This window comes from Diadema antillarum, unplaced genomic scaffold, assembly GCF_040938485.1.
Source record: "Diadema antillarum isolate AM-2024a unplaced genomic scaffold, OU_Dant_1.0 scf00000038, whole genome shotgun sequence".
Classification (NCBI taxonomy): Eukaryota; Metazoa; Echinodermata; class Echinoidea; order Diadematoida; family Diadematidae; genus Diadema; species Diadema antillarum.
In genome coordinates, this window is record NW_027270927.1 from 3670325 (window position 1) to 3695527 (window position 25203).

General features: G+C 40.8%; 1 protein-coding gene across 1 annotated transcript in view; it reads left to right on the forward strand.

The window, feature by feature from the left end:
* Positions 1–25203, forward strand: part of LOC139710331 (cyclin-dependent kinase 4-like) — a 56236-nt gene that overhangs the window by 17364 nt on the left and 13669 nt on the right. The window contains exon 2 of the mRNA XM_071622257.1: positions 10251–10622. Coding sequence (XP_071478358.1) covers positions 10393–10622 — 230 coding nt within the window. The 5' untranslated portion in view covers positions 10251–10392. The remainder of the gene's footprint in view (positions 1–10250; positions 10623–25203) is intronic.

A 25203-nucleotide genomic window follows, 5' to 3' on the forward strand; every position in this document is an offset into this window, starting at 1 on the left:
CGATCAAAGTGCTAAGAATAATGTATTGAGTCTGTTACCGGCTAGTTTGAAAAACGCGCCGATGTATTATTGGATCGTGTGTTACTCCGCCAACCAGGAGCTACCTGGCAATGGAATAAACGCGGAGAGTTGGTGTACGAAGGAAGGACCATACCTGGTTCAAATATCGTTGATTTGATACTCGATGTGAATGTATGAGAGGACGTAAATCGTCCAACCCGATTGGTTGGCAACATTTTCTTCGAGTGTTATCCGAATCAAATGTACCGGAATCTCTGATTTTGAATAATGAACGACTGAGTGTTTTGCAACAATTGAAACGTAAGTAGTCCTCGCGGTATTCTGGCAGCGAGGTGCATCACCCAAACTAGTTACCCTCCACTCCTATTCTCACTACACGTATCGATCAACCAACGCTCAAACAACCAAAGAGAAAAACACAGGCAGAGGAAGTTGACTCGTTCCACCAAACCCAAGTTGACTTGGGGAAAGTTTTGATTAAATCATACTCGCTCCATTCATTGATGCAAAACACTCGGATTTATAGTCGTGGCAAATTTGTATCACATTGTGTAAAAGTATCTCATGTATTTGTAAACATTTTGCGGATTGAATTATCCGTTTAAATGTACTCGTTTATGTTCGCGTCATGCTTTATCACTGACGTTGTATTAAGGAATGTACTTGTCTCAGTCTGGATGCATTTTCATCCGCATGGAATCTATCTTTCTCACTGTACGTGTACGTTCATGGTACGCGTTGATTACTCGTTTTAAATGGCGTTGGTTAAATACCTCGCATCGTCATCATCATTCTCTCATCGATCACTCCCAACATGCTTAAACTCTTTGTAACACATTGTAATCAGACGAATGTAATTCACAAATGATGCGTATATATTGTCATACGATGGAGATCTTTATTACGTTCAACGAACTTTGTACAAATAAACTCAAATGTATAAACGAACTTTACTGATTCACATTGACTTTTCACTCATCTACGAGTCGGTATCATTAACTACTCATCGCATGCACCATGGAGGAAGGAGGAAGGCGAAGAGAGAGAGAGAGAGAGAGAGAAAGAGACTGAGGGAGAAAAGTAGAATGAAGTATACGATACGTGTATATATATATATATATATATATATATATATATAACGCATGACCAAGTCGTAGGTGAATATTAACCAACATATAAATATATACACAGACATTGCGATACATCGACATACAGAGAGATGGCAAATAGGGCTAACACGAGCCACAGAGGACATACATACATTAGTTTAAAGACTTTGATATTTGCCGTAAAATTAGATTCGGGTCATACATATGAGAATTTAAATTTGGATATCGCGTATTGACAAAGGCGTATACTTTTCGATCATTCTGAAGTTTATTCGAATGAAAGTTTGACACGATACTTTTGCATACTGTTTCCTCTCACTCGCTGAAACAAGAAGTACAAGCAATATTGCCCGCCATACCGTTGACCAGTCTGATTGAAGAGATCGGGTATTATATTTCCATTCGTTCGAGTTGTATTGTAAAAACTCGGTGAAATAACTAGAATACATCCTCGGGTGTCTCCCGTACGAGTCAAAAAAATCTGGCCTGACCATATCTATTTACGTACATAGCCGATCCAATGACTACCCGGTTCATTATGGTTATCGACATTGGCGATCAACGCCGCTGGGTAAGCTTTTCACATAATCAGGTACGTGGTCGCGGCGGGAAAAATGCCCAGAAAATACTCTTCTCATCAGTTTGTCTCGTTCAACAAAGTTTAAAAGATGTTCCGTATTCATGGTGAATGCCCCGTAGAGATTTAACTGTCTCTCCTCCTCTCAGTTTCCAAAATCCACAATCACGTTTCGATTTCTATCAATTTCGACGATGCTCTCATATTCCGCATACACCAGAACGTTGATAGTCTCTGGTAGAGCCTCCTCAAACTGCATCTCCAGACGTTACGTTTCCGTGTTTACGAAGGTTGAAGCAATCACCATCCGAGAGGTCGGGTGTCAGGTCAAAGGCGTACAGTGAATATCCATTCCCGTAATCTTTTCGATCGATGTGATTACCTTTTGTCCCGTAGGTACAGGGAATTTGTTCCGGAAAACAGAGTCTGGTAGGCTAAGATGTAACTCGCATTCTGTTCGGCGAATTTAGGACGGAGGGGGTTTCCAGGGAACTTGCTCGGAATCGGCGTACAACGCCAAGAAGTTGAGGTTGTAGTGATGAAAGTTGAACGGGTTTTTTCGAGTAATCTCCGTTGAAGGCTGTGTTACCCACGCATCCTATGACTAATCGTTTGGGCATTTGCCCCAGAATCAGGCTCTCTCTGGTGAATGACAGGTTCCCACGCGGTATGCTGAATGTCTTAACTTCCACACGCCTTAAGCGGGTACTTTGCCGTTTGCGTCTCCAAGGTCTTTGCATGAAGCAGCGCAGCGTCTGAACTCAGCTTGACCCTTCTGACAAACAGAGACGCGTTAGTGACCTGGACTTTGTAGCTGGCGCCGTCGGTAGCGGAAATTAGACTGAAACTATCTTTGCTGCGATTGAGTTTAAGTTTGACATCCACTCCTCCCAAGAGCAAACGTTCTTGAAAACACATATCCAAGTGAAGAACTCCAACCATGTCGAGAGTCCGACTCTCCTTGATGTAATCTTGCCTCTGTCTCATTCCTCCGTTGCCAGGCGTTGCGCTGAAGGGGTTGCCATCATCCATAAACCCAGGGTGTGTCTTTAAAATAGAGCGACGAGGTCAGTTGGGATTCTTTCGCAGCCGGCCCGTAAGTTAACAGAGTTTCCAAGATGGCTCGGTAAGGGTAGGTATTGGTAGAGGGGGGTGACGAGTCTGTCGTTTAACATCAAGTCCACATCGCTGAATAAGGAATGCTATGAACAAGTTTGTCGGGGGCAACCTTTTCATTTTCGCCGATAGGCGTGCCCATCACCGTTGACCACTTTGACTTGAAGGTGCAGGAAGGTCTGGGATAAATCGGTGTATTCATCCGTCGACCCTTGTAGATGAAACTGAATAGGCGTGGCATCGCCTATGTTTGTAAGAGGAAAATATTCGACCCATTTCCCACTCTCGACCGTCGTTTGCGTAGGTGGAATGCTAAACAGGTCCACTTCTGACTTTGAACAATCGCAGGATTGGCGATGGATCTTATCCATATTGTCGAGACGTGAGCGTGCACACACGGCCAGGTGATGATACGAATGAGTTCACTTGTCAAAAATATCCGATGTCTTCCTTCTCTTTGCTCCTTTCGAAGTGACCCTTTTCTTAATGGGGCGCTTCCTTTTAAACGCTTTATTTCTCTTCCTGGGTTGGCTGGATAACTGACGACCGAGATGTTTAAGGTTTGCCGAGGTGGCGCGCTTTAAGCTGTCTCCCTGACGACCACATCACTGGCGATGTTAAGACCAGTCTGCAGCGCCTTTTTTACCCAAATAAGGTACGGCTGATCGCAGTAACCCCTTCAACATACTTCCCAAACCATACCCTCGTTGCATTCGCGGCTCCTCGAAAGACGGGCAGGGATGTACCCTGAGCCGTCATGACTATTAAAAGAATGTTTGTTTACGAGAGAGATCGAAAGTGCAGTTTCACGATGACTTTCCCACTTTGAAATGGCACCTTTTCCCCAAAATCACTCCTTATATCTAATTGTATCGTATCTTATATATTTGATTTTGACGCTAACCTCCGTATCATCTCTGACATTGGCGGTCACTTTACAAGAAATTGCATCGACGTCAAAGTGCGCGTTATTTCTCGCGGAATTGGGGAATGACTTATTGATTGCATTGCATACGTCAGCCACATTTCTATAATGACCTTGCGGCACGCGTCCTACGATAGTCTCCTCATTTACTGTTATCCGGTATCGGTTGTTGGTCCTGTTTACGTTTCGACCAGGAATGCGGGTAGATGATATCCACCAAGGCTACTTCCCATTCGCCCCTTAATTGTAAAGGCGTTGCTAACTTGGTAGTAAAACTCGTGAGGGTGTTATGCGGAAAATAGTCGAAAGAACTATTGCTCGGAAGGGTGACATAAATTTGATCTTCACTCTCCATCGTTACACTTTGGAATGTTTTCTCTATTGCCCAACGTACGACTTTTGTATATTATCCACCCATTGGTTAAAAGATGACGGGTAGCCTAAAAATTTGACGTAGTATTCGGTCCTCCCTCGCCTCTTTCTTTTCCTCAGTACCTTTTCCACCCTGTACAAACCACCTTTATCCTTTCGCACTTTTTGCAATTCTTCTTCGTAAAAAGTACCGGACACGCTTTCCCCCGTGTCATCCACTAAGTTATAGACGGGTACCCCTCGCCTTTTGGCTCGATCTACGTTGAAGACCTCTTCCGTCCAATTAGGGAGATAGCCCTTCTCAAAAATTTGTTTGGCTTTACTAATTCTTACTCTATCACCCGCTTTATACCGACCCGTTTGTCCTCTCTTTTCTCTTCCCGCGTAAAGCGTGTCCCAAACATCACCCTCATTTTCTTTAGTGACCAGAATGGGTTTCGTTTTGATAGACCCGTGATGAGAATTATTGTACGCGTTCAGTAAACTGTCCAGCACCGAAATGTACTTTAATGAGTTACGATGCGTGAAATATTTCCACATCTTTTCTTTCAACGTCCTGTTAAATCTTTCTACGACACATGCCTTGGTACTATTCTCGGTTGTGTAATGCACGATGTCCTTTTCTTTGAGAAATGTTTGGAAAGCCTTGTTTGTAAATTCAGTCCCCTTATCCGTGTGAATGTGATACGGTTCTCTATTTGATGTCTGGATAATCTTTTTTAGAGCAGAGATCAAACTCTTGCCCGTTTTATCTTTTAATGGTACGGCCCAGGCATATTTTGACAAGACATCGATGCAAGTCAGCAAGTATCTGTATCCCTTATTGTGTCTCGATAACGAAGATAAATCTACCAAGTCCATTTGCCACACATCATCCATACCATACACCACTACCCTGCTCCGAGAAAACTTACGTCTTACGGGACGATGCAAAGTATACGTGTCATTGCTTTCTAACCACTTTTTAACCTCTCTTCGCGATACATCGTGCACACCATCTCTCTTCGCAAACTGATACAACTTTTCTACTCCCGAAAATCCAGCTTCGTGTCCCGGATCGTAATATATCTTACTCAAATATTCCTCCATTCTCTCTCTCTCTCTCTGCACTTTCCTTCACCACAATTCGTTCAAGTTTCAATCGTGAGCAAACCACTCGCAAACATCGAATGACGACCAACATCCATCTCACGCTTATTATATGACGAGTATTACATTCGACACAAACATGAAAGCAACGATTGACATCGATTGATTTCAAATCTCCATCTCGAGTAAACATTTAATACATATTCAACCCAGTTACAAACCATCAAACTGCAAATATGTACACACAAATCTTCACAATATGATTATACAAGGCACGCAAATAGCATTCATTTTTCTTTTTTTCCCTTCCCTTCCCTTCCCTTCCCCTCCCCACCCCCACACCTTTCAACCTTTACCGCCTCTTTAGCTTTGTTTTGATGTACGATTTCACTGAGTCCTTTGGCAAGTCCAAGTAGAAAAACTCCGTGGCTTCAGCCACGCAAGCCTCCCGCTCTTCGTCAAACATTTGTGCAATGTTAAACACTGCATCCAGGAACCCAAAGTACTCGCCCTCATTCAACTTGGCCATTGCGGGGTCGAAGTATTTCTCAACCACATCCTCCCACAGTAGCCACGTACAGTCCTCGTGATCCATTTGACTGCTATATCCATTCTGACAACCTACGCAAGAGTCATGGATGAGCCTACTTATTTGGCTCGAAAGTGCTCTCATCGTCATCATTACTGGTCCGGCCGGTAGGTGTCCTCCCTCCTCCTCCTCCTCCTCCTCCTCCATCAGTGCCCCTTCCTCTCTCTCCTCACCCTCTACCTCCTGCGGTGGCTGCTGCGACCGTTGCTGATGCTCCTCCTCCTCCTCCTCCATCAGTTCCCCTTCCTCTCTCTCCTCCTCCTCCTTTTCCTCATCGAAGTTCAGAGTTTTTCGAACACTCTCCAGGCTGATGATGGCCGATGCTGGTATCTCTGCCGGGTCTCCTCCTCCTCTATTATCCTGACGTAAAGGGGCATGTGGTGGCTGAGTTGATCCACGGGGTGGTGTAGCTATCTGCAGGTCCTGCATGTATCGCTGTCGGGTTCTCAGCCGCATCAGTCGCATTCGACGTGGCACCGCTACAGCCGGGGCATCGGGTGTTGGTGGAATGCTGATTGGTTCCTCCACCACTGCATTCTGCCTTTGTAGCTGAGGTCTTGCTGGCATCGGTCCCTCTGGCGACGGGAAAGGGGAAAATAGCAGCGGCGATGAAGGTGAATCATCGATGTAGATCGGCCCAATATCGGGGGTTGGAGGAGTCAAACACGGCGGGGATGAAGGAGGTCTCTCTTGCTGCAGATCCACCTCAGCAGCAGCAGCCTTTGGTACGTGAAGATGGAAGAGTAGAACGGTATAGTCACTGAGTTACGAAACGTTTGCGTTTTGGATCAAATCATTTAGAATGCATCTCTGAATTGTTCTATTTCTTAACATTGCTCAGTTCACGGACAGCAGCGCTGATCTTAAACGAGGCTTTCATCAGCTTCCACCAATGTTCACCCGTCAAATTGATTCCCTTTTGCCCCGGCAGCATTCTCTTTGTCCCTTTCAGCTGGTAGTACTCACGAATATTAATGTAGGGGACCCCTCTGAACTTTTTCACTACCGCAAAACGTTTTCCGCCCAAGTGAAATGGTTTTGACCCCAATTCGAATTCGCAAAGTTTGTAATCTATCTCGTGGCTATACCGACTACCCGCCTCTTCAACAACCTTCAGACTACTTTCTCCTTTTTGATCAGCACTTGCCTATACAGAACAAAAGAAACATGGGATACCATCAATACTCTCGTCGATACTCTGACAGAAATCATGCTGTATCGTGCATGCCCATTGATTTACTATGCAAGACTTTCATGCTATATTATGTTACGTACGTTTATCTTAAACGTTGGATTTGATACATTAAAAAAAAATCACGCATGCAGCTTATTTAATTTATGCATAAATATATTATGCAATGATCATTTCTACAGAGCATTCAGGTATTACGTGTATAGTATTGAAATCGTTCAACTTACCCGCATAGCAAGCACATGGGGTGGGACCTTGGTGTTGGTTTTCTCCTGAAATACCGGTCTAGAAGGAGTTGCCTCGGTGTTGCTAGCGTCGAATTCACCAGGAGCCAGGGTAGCCATCATGATGTATATAATGTACACGGTCCAACGAAGCAAACTGAAGGTCACGCAATGTAAGTATAGGCGATATCCAAGAGACAGTTCGAAGACTGACACTGATGATGGCTCCAAATTTTGTCGGGCTTTTATAACGATCCTTCTCATACTTTAACACACAACCCTATGGGACATTCCATCATCCAATCACAACTCACCCCGATCTCCGGAGGGCTGACCACCGTCACCCTTCTTGACCAATCACAGCGTGGCATTTTGTAACGGGTATGCTGGAGTAGGCCTTGTCTTCATTCCCATTGGTCACACACCCTTGTCCCCACTGGTCATTGGAATTGACCATAGCCCTTTGTCCCCTTCACCCCCATTCTTCATTGTCTCCCTCTCTTTAACCAGTCTTCCTGCCAACCTCCCCCCATCTATGCACCCTACTTTTGTCCCCATTCATCGAGTCAACTTGGCCACGTCCTCTTTGTACAGCATAGCTCTACCATACTCCCATTGTTTTCCAATCTCCCCCCCGCATCCTCAGTCTCTACAGTTGCTTAAATCGTGCATCCCTTGGCCCTGTATAGCTACATTGTATTCCCCTGGTCTTGATATATCTACCTTCCTGTCTTGGACTCTTTGTTTTAAAATCTCACAAAGAACTTCCCCTACCATGGCTACTGGAATATTGTTTCTTGGTTTCCTGTCTTGAACCGGGCTTTCATACCTACCTTCCTGTCTTGGACTCTTTGTTTTAAACTCTCACAAAGAACTTCTCCCACCTTGGCTACTGGAATACTGTTTCTTGGTTTCCTGTCTTGAGCAGGGCTTGTTCTCCCTATACATTGTGCACAGCGAGGTAAAGTGAAACTCTGATCGCCTCACCATTCTCATGTAGGCTATTGCAGTGTGAACTTGCTCTCTCCTTTATGCCATGATCTATGTACATGATGGACACTCGCATTCTGCATACCCTTGTGTACAATATACACCGAGAATGAAAACTTTGTGCCTGTGGATACACTCTTGATCGCTGTTTGGATACTCACCCTGTGCATTACCATTTATCGTGGCAGCTGGACACAATGTGTAAGTCACCATGGACCGTTATAGTACTCATGCAATCCTCATCCAGCAAAACTGCACTGCACAACTACAGTGCAACAATATTCACCAACACACTACCGATGCATATATTCATAAGTTCATTTCATAAACATTCATATATTACGCATCTCCCCTTCGTGAAGATGGAGGGAAGTTCGCTAATTAGGGGAGTGACGAAAGAGGATGACTAATTAATTAGTTCATCCTTAAAACACTAGACTTCCGGAAGCAACGGAAGGAGGACGTTAATTAGTTAATTAGCGCTAATTAGGAGGTGTGACCAATTAACACCTCTTTCTATGTAGACTAGCATATCTTCTTCCTTCTATTGCAGTTTATTGCTAGTGATTGTTTTAATAACTTTCAAACCTATTTCAATGGCATACCTCAAATACTATGTTATACAATGAAATTCAGTAATCGATGGAGTCCAAGACTTTGACAGTTTGATGAAAACAGATAAAGTACAGAATCATATGTAGTTTTTAAATTATATTTTGTAGAAATTCTAGTATTGAAGGAGATTGGGAGTGTCCATTTTTTCTGAAGCCATAATTATTTCGGATTCATGAGAGTATTTGAACCCTGAAAAAATGCAGTAACTCTATTGCAAACGCAGTTTGACTTGCAGTAAAATTTCTCTGTGAATGGTCCGGAGATGGATACATGGGCCATTTAAAAATTTTGTAAAGCTTGATGACATTGAGGAAATTTGCTGGTTGTCTTTTGAAGATTACTTGTCTAACCTTTGTTCAAAAACTCAAGATTGATGCTCTGAAATAACAATGTGCTATCAAGGTTTTCAAATTGGTGATGTGGAGATGAGTGGAAGAGCACTCAATATTTGAATTTTTGACTGTAGTGATTATTGAAGCATTTTCCAACATCTTACTTGGACAAGTGGTGGAGTAATATACTTGTCCCCCAACTTGCCATCATGTCAAGACATCATTTATAAATGACATCGTTTTGCCAAATACAAGTTTGCAAAGTTACATTTCTTTGCTGATAAAGGACATTGATAATGTGCTTAATTGCAAGTTCAGCATTTGTAAATCAGATAAAGAAAAACTTCATGATAACCATTTACTTCAATAAAAACTTATTTACTTCTAAATACTGCTGTTTGGTACCTTAGCAATTTTATCATGTGGAGGAGTTCTGTTTTTTTTGGGAAGTGATTTGATGATGAATGCCATGTACGCTTGATGCTCTCTTTGATATTGTATGTGTAGCTATCATATGATATTGATAACATTACAAGAAAATGGATGTTATATTTGCTACACCCTGTGAAGTATTTCCAGCAGTTTCTCTCTTCGTCTCACTTGCACTTTACTGAACATGTTTCAAATAGCATACCAGATACTTTTCCTCATTGACTGCAAACCTCCCAGTTCCAGGGAGACCATGATCTCGTGAAGATCCTGTTGGGCTGGCTGCTTGGGTATGTCCCATTGGAATGACTCCAGATGAAGCGATGGTTATATTTCTGGATTGGTTTAGTCAGAAACTGGAGTGTGTGGGAGGGGACAGAGAAAAAGGAGAAGCTGTCTTAAGTTGACGAGGCAAGATGAAACATTCCCAGTCACTTGAAATCCTCCGTTGAGACAGGTTCTCTATATGCTTGGCTTGAAACCTCTCTTTCATCCCAAACTTGTTGGAAACATTAACGGAAGAGGGCTCCATCAGATACATACATTTCTGTCTTGATTCAGTTATTGTGACTCTGACCCGACATATTTGCTAATAGCTTTACAGGCTGTGTGTGTGTGTGTTTTACAAGTAAAATTTCATTTTGTTGAAATTCACAATCCAAATATCTAGCGTGCTGTGCCCGCATTTTGGTCATGCTGCTGTCGAGGACCCCACCTCCACGATGATGGCTGGTACGCCAGTGACAAGAACGTGACGCAAACAGGACAAGGTTTATTCACCACCCCAGACGGCTTATCCGAGCAGGGGCATCATGGAATCTGCCAGTCGGGATCTTGAAAATCGCTACGTCCGGGCCGAACAGATTGGGAGCGGGGCCTATGGCACTGTGTTCAAGGCCCGTGACCAGGAGACGGGCCACTTTGTGGCGCTGAAGAGTATACGCATTCCCCAGGGCAACGAGGAAGGCATGCCGCTCTACACCATCCGAGAGATCGCACTCCTCCGACACCTGTGCCAGCTGGATCATCCAAACATTGTGAAGTAAGTCTTGTAAATGACGTAGACTGTAACAAATTTGAGGTGTCCAGACTGCTTGCCCTAACACATGTCTTGCCTGGTATTCTGTCAAAATGGGGACACATTTTGAAACACATGGTGCCAACAAGTCTTGAGAATATCATAAAATACATTAAAAGAAGGAGGTGATAAGAAAATAGAGACATTTATCAACCAATTGGATGGGAAGGGGGGGGGGGGGAGGATGGATTGCTTGACTTTGCGTCGTGACTCCAGTTTCATAAAGCTCTCAACAATGGTCCAGCACCAATAGCTTGAAACTTGTTTGCAGTTTCCATAGAAGCAGTGCAACAATCAAATGAACATTTGACCATCTTTTCTTTTTTTTTCCCCCAAAGTAGCAGAGAAAGCAACTTGTACATAGAATGTTTCTGAAAAGATCTCAAAATTTCAAGTCAAAGAGAGCGAGAGAGAGAGAGAGAGAAAAGCTAAAAAGAATTGTTAACATGGAGTAGATGGATCGGAGGGGGCAAGCTGTGTTGAAATATCTTGTGTCTTTAATAACTCCTAGACTAAAGTGCGCAGGTGTTGGCGCTTTTACCACGCCATTTTCTGCTCAAACTTCTCTGGCTATGACATAGGCCTACATGTATTAATACCTTTTCCATCCAAGTGAATGATCCTTTCTGTTCATAGAAAGTATGATGACTGCTTGCTTATTTTAGAAGAAGTTTTGTTGTTCACTTTGGTTAGATTACTGAGCTGTTTTTGTTTTGTGTTTTTCTTGTGTTGTTTGAGTGATGATGACTTCATTCGTGTCTCAATGTAAGAAGTCTGTATGTGAAACAGACTTGTTTCCATTGCTGAAGTATGAAAACAGAACAATAGTGATAGATGGATTCTCAAGATATTAGAAAGCTGGAAACTTCATGGATTTTAAATCTGTTTCTGGGACTGAAAAATTCATTAAAAAAAAATACATGTTGATTAACTTTAGTGTTGGTGCATTGTTGCTGTTTTCAATTGTTCCAGAAAGAAACTGCTAACAAAGAATATATTTCCTTTTTGGGCACATTTTCTCCATCAATAATATTAGTAAAGATGCCTAGAGGGCATGTAATTGTATTTGTTGAGCCATTTCTATACATATTTTTATTTTCAAAACAACTTTGCTCTGGAGGTAAAATTTGTAATGAGATGAACAATTTGTAGTATTTTTAGAACAAGTGGATGAAATGTTTGCTCAGAATGGGTGATCATTATGAGGGTATTCATCTCATAGTTTTAATTATCACATCGTGACGCTGCATGATGCAATTAATGTTACTGCTCAAATTTAAAAAAGAAAGAAAGAAGAAAACTATATCCATTTGTCAAATTTGCAGGTTGGTGCACAACTTTTGATCTACTAGTACCAGCAATGTAAGATAAAGTAGCTTAATGACTGCTGCAAATGTTGATGGTACATGTAGTTTGATAACTTGTATTTAATGAACTGTCTATCGTTTGGGTTCTGTGAGGATGAAACAAACAAAAAAAGTGATTTCAGTTAGTGCTTCCCAATTCACAGGTTGTAATCTCCAGGGAATATGCTCATGTAAGTCTAAAAAATAGAAACGTATTGTTTACAGTTTACACAATGTTGTGACTCGTATCACAGTAAAAGGACATTTATGACAGGGGATTTAATAATTGTATGAAAGATTTGTATTTCGATGTTAAACACCTTCTTCCTTGACATCACTGGACTATAATAGAGAGATATGAGGAGATGATGGAAAAATGTGCTCACTTGTGTCAGAGCAGGGGGGGGGGGGGGGGTTACAGTTCGTTATACTGAAGATGTGTTAACCCAAAAGTCAAATAAGGTTTGCTCTTGCAAAGGCTTGTTATTCCAAGGGTTTGTTATTCCAATATTCCCAAGGTTTGCAATTCTGAAGGTTCCTTTATTTGAATGAGAATTTCTTTTTTTCACTCAGATGGTTTGTTATTCCAAAGGTTCATTAATCTGAAAATGAAAGAGCATTTGATATTCCAAGGATTTTTGAATCTGAAAATAAATGAAATAAGGTTCGTAATTCCGAAGGTTCATAAGTATGCATCTTCTTTTCATTTTCAGATCAACAAACTGTATTTCATTTTTTGGTAACTAAACCTTCAGAATAATGAACCTTTTCCCCTTTTCTGATTAAAGAACCTTCAGAATAATCAACATCACCCAGAGAGGGATGGGGAGTAAAATTAGGTAGAAAATGAAAGCGCACAAATCGTAAGCTGTAATCCTTGCCTTCTCAGCTTCAGTATGCTGCTGTCTGCTTTGACTTGCACCAATTTGGGCTACTTCTAAAGGTCTCTGTGCTGTACTCTTTCAGATTCCCAATGTATTCAAATTTCTGTACATTATTTATTGTGTTTATTTCTGATAAGGACAGTAGAAAAATTTTTGAAGTTTATGCTCAGTCACTGCTGGATGAGAAGACTACTGCAGCTTTTGATGTCACATGTGTAGAATGATATAAAGAAAATATAAAGAAAATGTAACATATTTTCAATTTTCTTGCAAAATAAAAGAACACTGGACTTCCCTCTTTCAGAAGGCAGGGAGGAATAATGTTACCCATAACATACGTCAGAGACAAGTCGCGGAAATTTGTGTGTTTTTTTTTCAAACAATACATTTTGTGAAATTCTCTGTATTTTCCTTTTGAATATTGTTCTACACGTGTGACATCACACACTGTAGTAGTCATCTCATCCAGCAGTGACTGCGCAGATTAATATAAAGATTCATGGCTTTTGAACAGATCGTCAGATTTTCCTCAAACTCTCACTGATGTGTTCTACTAATATTGCTGCATTCACTCAATCCACATGTAAGTGAACTTGTCCTTTAATAACTAATAACTTTCATTCAATACTTCTTGTGACCAGTGTATTAGGAAAGTGGTTTTATTTATTTATCTAACTTTTGATGTCAAGAATATTTTGCTCAGATGGGCTACAAGGGAAATATGAAACCCAGAAAGTACCAGTAGGAATGTTAACTGGGGTAGCAAATGTTCATGAGGTAGCAGAGAAACTGGGCCTAAGTATGATACAAAGTAGGCAAAATTGTTTGGTAGATCCATGTAGGAATGTAATTGTAATGGAAAATCCCATGTTTGTAAAAACTTTTTCCTTTGGGGAGGGGGGTGGTGGAGAAGAAATAGTTTCATACTTTCAGTGACCCATTCTGTTTTTTAGATTGATTGCAGTGTACATTCATGACATGTATCGAATCTTACAATAAATGCACACAATCTGAGCAAAAAAACAAAAAAACCCAAAACAAAACAAAACAAAACATGTAAGAGTAGTAGACACCTATATAGAGGTCTGGAATTGGAAGTGCCTTGCACAATTATTTCAATAATATAGAAGTAATTTCTTGTAGGGAAAAAAAACTATCACAAAAGCAACAGCAGCATGGTATAATTATGAGTAACATTAATGGAATGATACAAATATCACAACCTTTCCATTGTTGTACAGATGTTTGATGTAGCCATCCTGGTCATGTGATCTTCAGTATTTAAATTGTATATTTTTTTTTTTTACTGCACTGCCTGAAATTTGACCCCCTAAATGATTTCTGCCTAACAAAGTGAAGTCATTATTGAAAGTGATATTAAGGATTATAGATTGCTGAGTTTGACATGAACCAAAGACATGATTTTTATAACATTTTTGTGTGAACAAGCCTGTGTGATGGTGAGGATGCTGCTGCTTCACAAAAAACAAACAAAAAACAATCAAATACTTTGCATGTGGTTGCAACCAAAACATGTGATTCTAATACTACATTTACACCGTGTTTCCAGTTGCCATGGCAGCCATGCTTGCCCGAAACGTAGTGCACAGTGGGTAGGTTGAGTATTCTCATGTTCTGTTATGCCTCTGCCATGAAGTGTCCCCGGAGGCATTATGTTTTCGGGTTGTCCGTCCATCCGTAATCAATTTTGTGGACAGCGTAACTAAAAAAATGTGTGAGTTATCCTAATGAAACTTGGCATGTATATGTATGAGTGGGCGAAGTTGTGCCTATCAATTTTAGGGTGCACATGCTTAAGGTCAAAGGTCAAAAGGTCAAGGTCAAATTCTCAAAATTTAACTATTTCCCCATATCTATGCAATGCCTGAAAGCATTTTCCTGAAACTTAGTGCATACATGAACGACCGACCAAAGATTCTCTAAAGAGAGTCTCAGGTCATGAGGTCAAAGGTTAAAGGTCGAGTGAAAATGTTAAAATTTCACTTTTTTATCCATATCTCACAAATGGTTTGAGGTATCTTAATGGAACTTAGTACATATGCATGTACTGACCAACAGTGATTATCTATGTAATTCATGGGTCAAAGGTCAAGGTCAACTCCTCAAAATTTCACTATTTCCCTCTTATCCATGCAATGTCTTCAGGATTTTTCTGGAAACTTGTGTATGGATATTATCCAATAGACATTCTCTTGGAAGGTTTTTTTTTTTTTTGCTTATTATAGGTCAAGTGAAAGTGCTAAATTTCACTTCTTCCTTAAACTTATAAAAGGGTCAATAGTCAAGTACAAATCCTCAAATCCCCAAATACCTGCACTCTTGAACTAGACAATATAGCCATTCATCCATTTAAACCTAGTTCAAGGGAAGTGATCATTTAATACATTTGGAAGAAACCTGTCATTTTGATATTTTGTCAATTATGTGAAACTGTCTCACACATTGTCAAGACATTGTACTCTAGGCCTATTTAATAGGAGAACCATGTATTATGGCAGAGGCATATCAGTCGCCATAGCGAAATTTCTAGTTTTGTTTTGTTTTTTGTTTTTATCCCTCCATATTCTAGTCTTTTTAGCTCACCTGAGCCAAAGGCTCAAGTGAGCTATTGCGATCGCCCTTCGTCCGGCGTCCGTCGTGCGTCGTCCGTCGTGCGTCGTGCGTCGTGCGTCGTGCGTCGTCCGTCGTGCGTAAACTTTTTACATTTTCATCTTCTTCTTGAAAACCCCAAGACCGATTTTCGTCAAACTTGGCAGGTAGCATCCCTAGGGGGTTAGGAACTCAATTTGTTAAAATGGGCACCATGCTTCACCCAGGGGGCCCCCAGGGGGGCCCAAACCCCCCAAAATTAAGGAATCTGTAAAAATCTTCTTCTCTAGAACCAGAAGTAATAGAGCTAAGTTAATACTATGAGTTGGTACATTGATGACTGTAGTTTCAAGTTTGTTCATGGCAGAATCAGGGGTGCCCCTCTTGGGACCCAGGGGAGGGGGGGGTGGGGAGGGGTCCTAATGGGGCTTAAATTGTACATTTTCATCTTCTTCTTGAGAACCCCATAACCCATTTTCACCAAACTTGGCAGGTAGCATCCTTAGGGGGTTAAGAACTCAATTTGTTAAAATGGGCACCATGCCCCACCCAGGGGTCCCCCAGGGGGCCCAAACCCCCAAAATGAAGGAATCTTTTAAAATCTTCTCTAGAATCAGAAGTTATAGAGCTAAGATAATACTATGAGTGAGTACATTAATGACTGTAGTTTCAAGTTTGTTCATAGCAGATCCAGGGATGCCCCTCTTGGGGGTGGGGGGGGGGGGGAGATTGGGAAGGTCCAAATAGGGGCCTTAATTGTTCATTTTCATCTTCTTCCTGAAAACCTCTTGATGGATTTTCGTCAAACTTGGCAGGTAGCATCCCTAGGGGGTCAGGATCTCAATTTATCAAAATGGGCTCCATGCCCCACCCAGAGGGCCCCAGGGGGCCCCAATTCCCCCAAATTAAGGAATCTTTAAAATTTGGGCCCTTATTGTACATTTTCATCTTCTACTTGAGAATGCCTGGTCAAATTTTGGTAGAGCTGTGAATAATTTAGATTAGTGACTGCGTGAAAGGTAAACTTGCGATACTCAGGTGAGCGCTAGACCCGCGGGTCTCTTGTTTGTTCCAGTCCCCCCTCCGTTGAACAAGTAGCTATCAGATGCTGTTCTCATGGCGTCTGGTCAGGTTAGACTACATAATATTTTCTGATCAGTCCCAGTAATACTGTATACGCTATATATTTCGCGGGGGTTTTATTTTCGCGAATTTCGCAAGTCGGGAGCTATTCGCGAAATTAACAACACGCGAAAATATTACCTTCCAAAATGAATCCCTTGCCTTGATGATACGAACATTTCAGTACTAGTATACCATGTCATGGCTTACCGAACAGACCATACTGGCTAAGCTTGTTTACGTACATATAGCACGTCCACGTCTACTTACGAATACTGTAGAGAGCCAATCCATTGCTAGTATTGCAAGGGGACCACTCGTCAGAAATCTAGCGCGATGAACTTAACCACTTCAAAAATGTTGAATTCTAACTTACTAGTTCGCAGAGTTTGGTAAGTTTCTTTCATGCAGTGTATAGCATGTATCATTCTTATTTGCTAGTAAGTTGAAAATTCACACTTTCTTTGCCACTTCATATTTTCTCTGGTCCCCCAATCGCGAATTTAACCACTCGCGAAAATGTGTGACAGCGGCAATTCGCGAAAATTTATGTACGCGAAAATTATAGCGTATACAGTAGGTGATCTGTCACTTGGTCTACTCTCACTTCGTCTAATAGCCATTTAGTCTCAATCCATACAGTCTAATCCTGTTTTGTCTGCAACCAGTTCGTCTATTATGACCATTAAGTCCACTTGCCACTTAGCCTCATTACCAGTTGGTCTACTTCCAGATGGGCTATGCCCACTTCGTATAATACCCACTATTAACTACAGTTTATTAGACAAAATGGGAAAAAGGTTCTGGAGACAAACTTCAATTAGACCATCTAGTTTTTAGACGAAATGATAAGTAGCCATTCTGGGCACTAGCCCAAGTGAGAAGTAGACCAAACAGGCATTAGACAAAATCGATAGTAGTTAGACCAGTGTGAGTTTAGCCAGAGTGGTGTTAGACGAACTGGGAAGTAGACCATCTGATAGTAGACCAAACTACCACTATGGTCACAATGGACTGCGTCCAAGTTTTGTTATGGCCTATTACGTCGCTGATTCAGAAGATATTGTAATGTGAAAGAACCTAGCGAGGTAGCCTTCTCTCATACAGAGCTCAGGTATGGATGGATGGTTGGTCCATCTTGTGCAGTTCAATTGCCAGGGGTATATGTGAGTTATGGAAATGGCAAGCAAATTTTGCATCTACTCCACAGCTGATGAGGCAGGAGACAAAGCAGTGCAAGAAATGTGTCCAGTGCACCCCTTGTATAGTGAACATGGTTAATTCAAATAATGAAATGATTGAAGTAAATATTCAAGTAATTTTTTTTAAAGAATTCTGCAAAATTTCATTTTTCATGAAAATTATGCATTTCATCAACTTGTTATATTTTAAGGGTATTGTACATGGATCATTGCCCCTGCTTTCTGGAAGAGGTCTAATAATCAAGTGCTCTTTCATTAAGCTGGAAAAAGTGAAAGTATGTTGAATTTTCTTTATATTTTCTTTATATTGTTGTCCACACATGATGTCATAAACTGGAGTAGTCTCCTTATCCAGTCATTACAACTCCAAAACTTAAAAAATTCTTAACTTTTGCATCGATTGTCCGATTTTCCTCAAACTTTCACTGATGTGGTCTGATATTATTGCTGCTTTCACTCAATCCACATTGCTCTTTGGGTTTTGGTTTCCTTTAAGGTCAAATTTGATGTGTCTGCATGAAGATCTATAGACCTGTCTATTTGTACAAAATGCCCTTTTGCATTTGTACCTGACAAATCCTGGTTCAATTCTGTTTCATAAGAGTCTGAGCTGCTTGAGCGGGGGGTATTAATCACTTTCATTGATACATGTAGTTCTAGTTTGTTTTGTTTTTGTTTTCTTGCCAAATGTGGTCTTCAGTATAGGTTATCCTGCTATTTGAATTAGTCTGAACAAGCAGAAGTGCACATTAATTTGAGCAATGTGCATATATCCATTCCCATTCATCGCAATTTCAACAACTTTTCCCCAAATTGGACGTGTTACAGAGTCGAAAAACAAGCAGGTTAGTTTAATGGAAAAGTTCACATTCTTCTTTGTGTTTGTTTTTCTCACTGACCTGATGACATACATTCTGCAAGTAATGTTGTGATAGTGAAACAGACACAAAACACAGTGCTGTAGCTATAGGGGCAGCTATTCACATTAATATTCCTAATGTTATACCCCTCTTTTTTTGTGCAGGTGCCTTGCCCTCGTTGGCTATAGTTATATCACGTTATCAATTTCTTTGAAATGATAACAATACTGCCAGGAAATATTAGAGCCAATTTAATGACATTTGCAGAGAGATATATATTTCAGTGGGCAATATGACCTAAGGTGGTATGTTAAATGCTACTTGAACATACAACTGTAGTGCTACTGGGGGAGACATAACACATACAGACACAAAGAAAAAAAAAATGACAGAGAGAGATAGAATCAATACAGTAGAAGATGTCACAACTGTGAAATAGATCAAAATGAAATGAGAAGGGGTATCAAGTAACATCACAATCTGTAGTAGTCTTCTCATCCAGCAATGACTGTACAGAAAGTTCAGAAATTCAGAACTTTTGGATGGATTGTCTGATTTTCCTAAAACTTTCTCTTATTTATTCTACTGATATTGTTATATTCACTCAATCCACATGTATATTGAACTTGTCCTTAAATATTTTATGTAAGTAGTTTCTAATTATCTTGCAAACTCTCTAATGCTGTCCTTAGAGTTAAAGGTAGTACCGGTAGTTATTTGTTTTATTGTCCCTATCAAAGTCGGTTCTTTTTTTTTTCTTTTTTTTTCAGATTGACATCTCATACCCCTTTCAGGTAATCGTGGATGCGGATAATAGGAGCACTAAGTCGTAAAATTTTGATTACATGAACGGGAGAGGAGTAAAAAAGTGCGCATTATTTTGATGCTGCTATTATCCGCGTTATTGCAGCATGAGGAGTTGATCGAGAATACATGAACGCGTTTTACGACTTATGTGCACTAACATTCCACAGTTCGGTCAAAGGTCACTCGATTTCCCGCACAACCGCTGATTGCTGAGCTTGAGCAGGGAGGTGTGAGAGAGTACACCTCCCTGGCTTGAGCGAGAGCTGTGCATACACGTGAGTATATATCACCGGAAACATTACGTCATTATGGAGGCGTGCGCAGTAACCATGACAAATACTCCCGTCTTTCGCACCATTATATGAACGGGCGCTCGTAAAAGTAGTGCGCACTTCATGGGATATATGAACGCGATTTTGATTACTTCATCCGCATTATTTGGATGCGGATAATTGAACCGCGATTACCTGAAAGGGGTATCACTGTGATTGTGACCAAAGAACAGGATGAGAGAAAGATAGAAGGAAAAATGAATGATAAAACAAGTATATTGAAAGAGGGAGCGACAGAAAAACTTCAAGCTATTCTAACCTTGATCATGGGGCTACAGTAGCTCCATGCTTTGACTGATGCTGTGCATATATAGAAATGTCATACAGGCGGAACTGCCCTATACATTAGACTGTCAGCATACTGTGGTCTTGTTCATTTAATAGCACAGTGGTAAAATAAATACTCAAAGTGAAATCAATGTTGATGTAGAGCAAAAAAAAAAAAAAAAAAATGGGGACTTTGAGCTATGTATATACATTATCTTTTACCACTGTCCTTCTGGTGTTCAAGAGCAGAAATAAAGCATGGTATTTTGTGCAGGGTTTGTATTCCATGACTTGGCTCACATCCTCCATTTATTTCGTCGCTGCAGATTCAGGTCTATCATTTCCTGTCCTTGAAGTGTCATAAAATTTTATGCCGACAGACTCCGTAATGGTGAATCCTGATTCCACCACCCCGGCAGGGGTATTTCCGTCCACCGATTATCAGCCTGTCATGCAATGACTGTATACAAATTATATGTAGGCTTGTTGTCCAAAGTCATACATAGCTCTCTACCCTGTGGAATAGTGCCTGGTGTTTGAATATATGACCCAGTAACTGCAGTTCCATACCATTTGCTACCTGCCGTCCACTGAGGAGTCACGGTTCAGAGTTTGAATTTGTTGCACGGTGCTTTTCTCATTATGCTGTACGCCGCACATGATTGCATGCATGGCTCTTTGCTATATAACTCCCCTTACACAATCCCATTAACTTGGCCTTTTCTTTTAGCAAACAAAGCCATAAAACTTACCCGAGCTCTTGGAGAAAAGAGAGAGTTTGATGTGGTACTACTCCTCTGCCGTTTTACGCACATTGCAGTGAGATTTATTCCAAGATAATATTCCACATGGAAGCCCATAGGGCCAACAGAAATTCACAGTAGAGCTTGTGGTCCTTCTAAAGAGTGTGAAAGACTGGGACGGGAAGATCGCTACACAGCTCAGCTTCCGGAAGTAGCACTGCGATGCCGACGCCAGGCACTTCAACATTATCTGCAGCTGGGAATGAACTTTCATGTAAATAAAGTGTCGCGACTGTTGTGAAAGAATGACCAAACGTTAGTGTTAATGATCCCTTGCACGCTAGTTTTGGTTTTCATGTATCAGTTGAGCAGCGGACAGCATTGATTAAAATGAAAACGGTACAAATCACATAGAAGTATTAACTTGCTTTAGGCTCAAAGGGGAAGTATATTCAAGCCAGGTAATGTTAAAGTCATAACAGAAGATGCAATGTGGCATAATTATGCTGGCCAGTGTTGATAGATTCTGGGCATTATTGTTTTTTGAAAGGTTGTATTTCCCCCCCCCCCAAAAAAAAAAAAAAAAAAAGAAGCAATGATGTTATTTGTAGTGGATGGGCAATGCTCTATGATATATCCCTCTCTGTGCATTTGGACACAGAAATGCTCTGCAGTCAACAAGTAACATAGAGTAGCCTTTTGTCCAAGGCTTACTCTAGTAAAATTGTGAGAGGAGCGAGCAGAAAGTCGTCAGGTGAGGCAAAGACAAGCCACCAGCGCGAGGCACGTACCGTACCTGGGAGAGGGCCTTTTGAATCCCATCATCTAAATTTGCTAACTTCCACCTTTGAATCACCAAATTTTGCTACCAGCTTTTGGTCTTTGCCTTGTGCGATCCTCTATAAAATTGCTACACCCTCACTATGTTCACTTAATTATTACAATTCACAAATACCGTGAAAAAGCTGTAGAGGCTAGTAAAAAAAAGAAAGAAAAAAGAAAATGGGGGATCTTGTTTTAGAGCAACAGATACCTAGTTGCTATATATCCAAACTAATCATCCATGCAGTGCTGATTTAGATAAAGAAAAGAAGAATATTAATTCTGTTTATCTTTCATCCTCAGAGCTGTGGCATACATGTTATCTGTTATTTTGTAGCCTTGAGTCTGTCTTTGAAGGCCTAATGCTACTTTGATTTGAGGTTCTTATGCGGGGATACAGTGTGTGATTTCACAAACTCCTGCCCGCGTCAATAATTTGTACTACTGAATAGAAAAGATTATTGGACTGGCTAAAGTGTGGGAACCAGAGAGAAATAGCAGCTACACATAATATGTGCAAGATGTTCAGTAACACGCTCACTGAAGATCAGAATAGTAAATGATGTCAAATACTCAATGAGGTGTGACATACATTTGTACTAGAGTACTGCCGCATTTTAATTTTTTTGGCTGTCATGAATGCCTGGCTTCTGATGCGTGACCTTTTGATCCATTGATGCTTGCCAAGCTCTTGAATGCTTGAGGTTTTCGAAAGTAGCTTTAGGGATCCTGATCTGAGACTTCCATCTGATCTCTCATGGCCTGTTGGCATTTCAAATTTCAAATTGATTATTATTGCATTGAGTTGTTTTTAATTGGAACTGATTGACAAAGTGCCCTTTATCAAAGTAAATAAACACCGATTATTCAGTGGTGTTAAGAGTAATAGGCATGATGAAAAATAGGCATACATACTCGGGTGGGATTTGAACCCACGACCTCCTGATTGATAGACATCAGTTACCAAATCCTGTAGACTATACTGAGCTTCTTCTCCATAGCCAGAGATGATTCTTATCCAACTTGCAGCAGGGGATACTGCATTCATTCAAAAAATTGACACAAGCTGCTCCATTACCAACTTTTGTCTTTGGATTAAATGTGGATAGTAAATGTGACCTGCAACAGCAAAAGGATCCGAAAGTCAGGTGAGGATGATTTTTGAAAACGACATGACATTATTCCCTTACTCTTCCACTTTAATTTCATATAACATGACTCATAAAAGTACTCAGTTGCGGAAATATCGATGATTATATTAAGCGCATGTCGAGTAGATTAGGAAATCAGCATGTGTGCGAGAAAACCGCCTTTAAAGTTTTCCTTCCGACGCTATCATGATCAAGGGGAGACAAGACAGTTTTCACCTCTTGACGATAGAAGGGATACTCCTAGCAACTTCTGCCATGTTCATTCAAGCTTAGCACCAACAGTCTACGCACGACCAATAAGTAACCAGGATACCACGCACTGACCAATTAAGATCACTCCCTCGTTGCTAGGGGCAGAGTCTATCTGCGCTAAATCCAAATCTTTGGACATGGGAAGGGGGAGGTGACCTTTTGTAGGCCAGTGGCTATCTGTTTTCCTCCACCTCCACCACTGGTACTTCTACTGGAAATGGTATGTCAGTATCCCATAACTTGTTTCACTGTGAAAGTTTTACAGCATGTGTTCTTCACCTGCTTTTTACCCTGTGCGTACAGTCGTATGTTATTTCATACTTGTACTGTGTACCTGTAGGTGAGGAGAAGTTTTATACTCATGTGTGCCAAAGGAATCCCACGTACGGTACACACACTGTATGTGGCACCTCATGCCTGTCAATTGCAGTACTTTCAGAAAGCGTTGCACCAAAATATAGACAACACAATGGTGTTTAATGGCTTGTAGAATAAAGAAAAAACAATAACATATTTTCTATTATTTAAGAGTCTTGCCCTTACTTCTACAAGGGTAAAATTCTCTTTGATGCATCACGCATGGGGTCTTTGTGGGAGTCTGCTGCTTAAGAGCTGAAGAGATGACAAAGAATGATGATGTGCTGTCTCGCCAAAGAGTTTAGGGGGCACTTACAGCACCAAAGGACCCCCCTCCCCCGGCCCCCCCCCCCCCCCCCCCAAAAAAAAAAGAACTTGGGGAATAGACAAGGGAGCACTGAGGCATGCATGGTAATAAGAGCACAAGTGAGCCCACCAGCTATATAAAGTAAACCTTTGTGGCCACCTTTTATGCTTTATCAATGTCACACGGTAATCAAATCGGAAGCGGTCGAAATGTCTTGCATAGCAGCGGGCCTCTTAGGTGATTGCGGTCACCTTTCGTTTTTGAAAACTTTTCAAAAATGTACTTTGAACCCAGGCATCAAAAGGACTAAATAATCGACCCGAGTTTTCAAGTGTTCCCTTTTGTGTGTATGTGTAGATGTGCCTGTGAGTTATATATGTGTGTGTGTGTGTGTGTGTGTGAGGGCACATGCTTCTGTGTGGCTGCTTTCATTCTCTCTTCTCCAACCAGCAGGTGGAAGGTACTTGCCACATTAAAGGGACTGTACAGTAGTGGTTTAGGTGGGGATTCATGTTTTTAACATTCCTAAGTGAGATAATGAGAAACCTCTTATGAAATATGGAGGAGCATGTAATTTTAAGAAGGATTCAACATTTATTTGATGAAAATTGGTTTTCAAATGGCTGAGATATCCAAAAAAAAATGATAATAATGAAAGGCGACAGGCCACGCCTTTTAGATCTCTTTGTTTCACCTTGTTTTTGGATATCTCAGCCATTTGAAAACAGATTTTCATCAAATAAACTTTTGATACCCCTTAGAATTGCATGCTCTTTGACATCTCATGGAGTGGTTTCTGAATATCTCGCTAAACATTAAATGCTAAATCCTCACCTCAACCAGAGCTGTACATACCCTTTAAAGGGATGGTATACTTTTGCTTGAGACTTGGCTTCAGGTTTCTAAGTTGTTGTTTTTTTGTGAGATAATGTGAAATGCTTTTAGAAATATGAAAGAGCATTTAATTCTAAAAAGAATTCAATGCTGATTTGATGAAAATTGTTTTTGAAATGGCTGAGATATCCAAAACAAAGTAATCTTGATAAAGATGGGACCCACCTTTTATTAGGATCATGGGGCCCACCTTTTATTAGGATTGCTTTGTTTTACTTAGTTTTTCGACATATCTCAGCCATTTCAAAACCGCTTTTCATAAAATCAACTTTGAATTCCTTTTAGAATTGTACGCTCTTTAACATTAGGTAAAGTGATTTCTAAGTATCTCCCAAAAAGTTAAAAGCTGAATCCTCATCTCAACCAATACTACATTTTGTATACAATCCCTTTAAAGGACAAGAAATGCCTCTGCAAGCAGAACAGGCAGATATTCATGATATCAAACTAGCCAATGATTACATCAAACAAGCAGATATTTGTACTCAAGTTTACTGTAAGCTGTACAGCAATCAGCTGACAAAAGTTGTCAAAGTTTGGAGAGCTTCTGATAAATGTTTGATCCACTGTCATGACCATGACTGTCTGT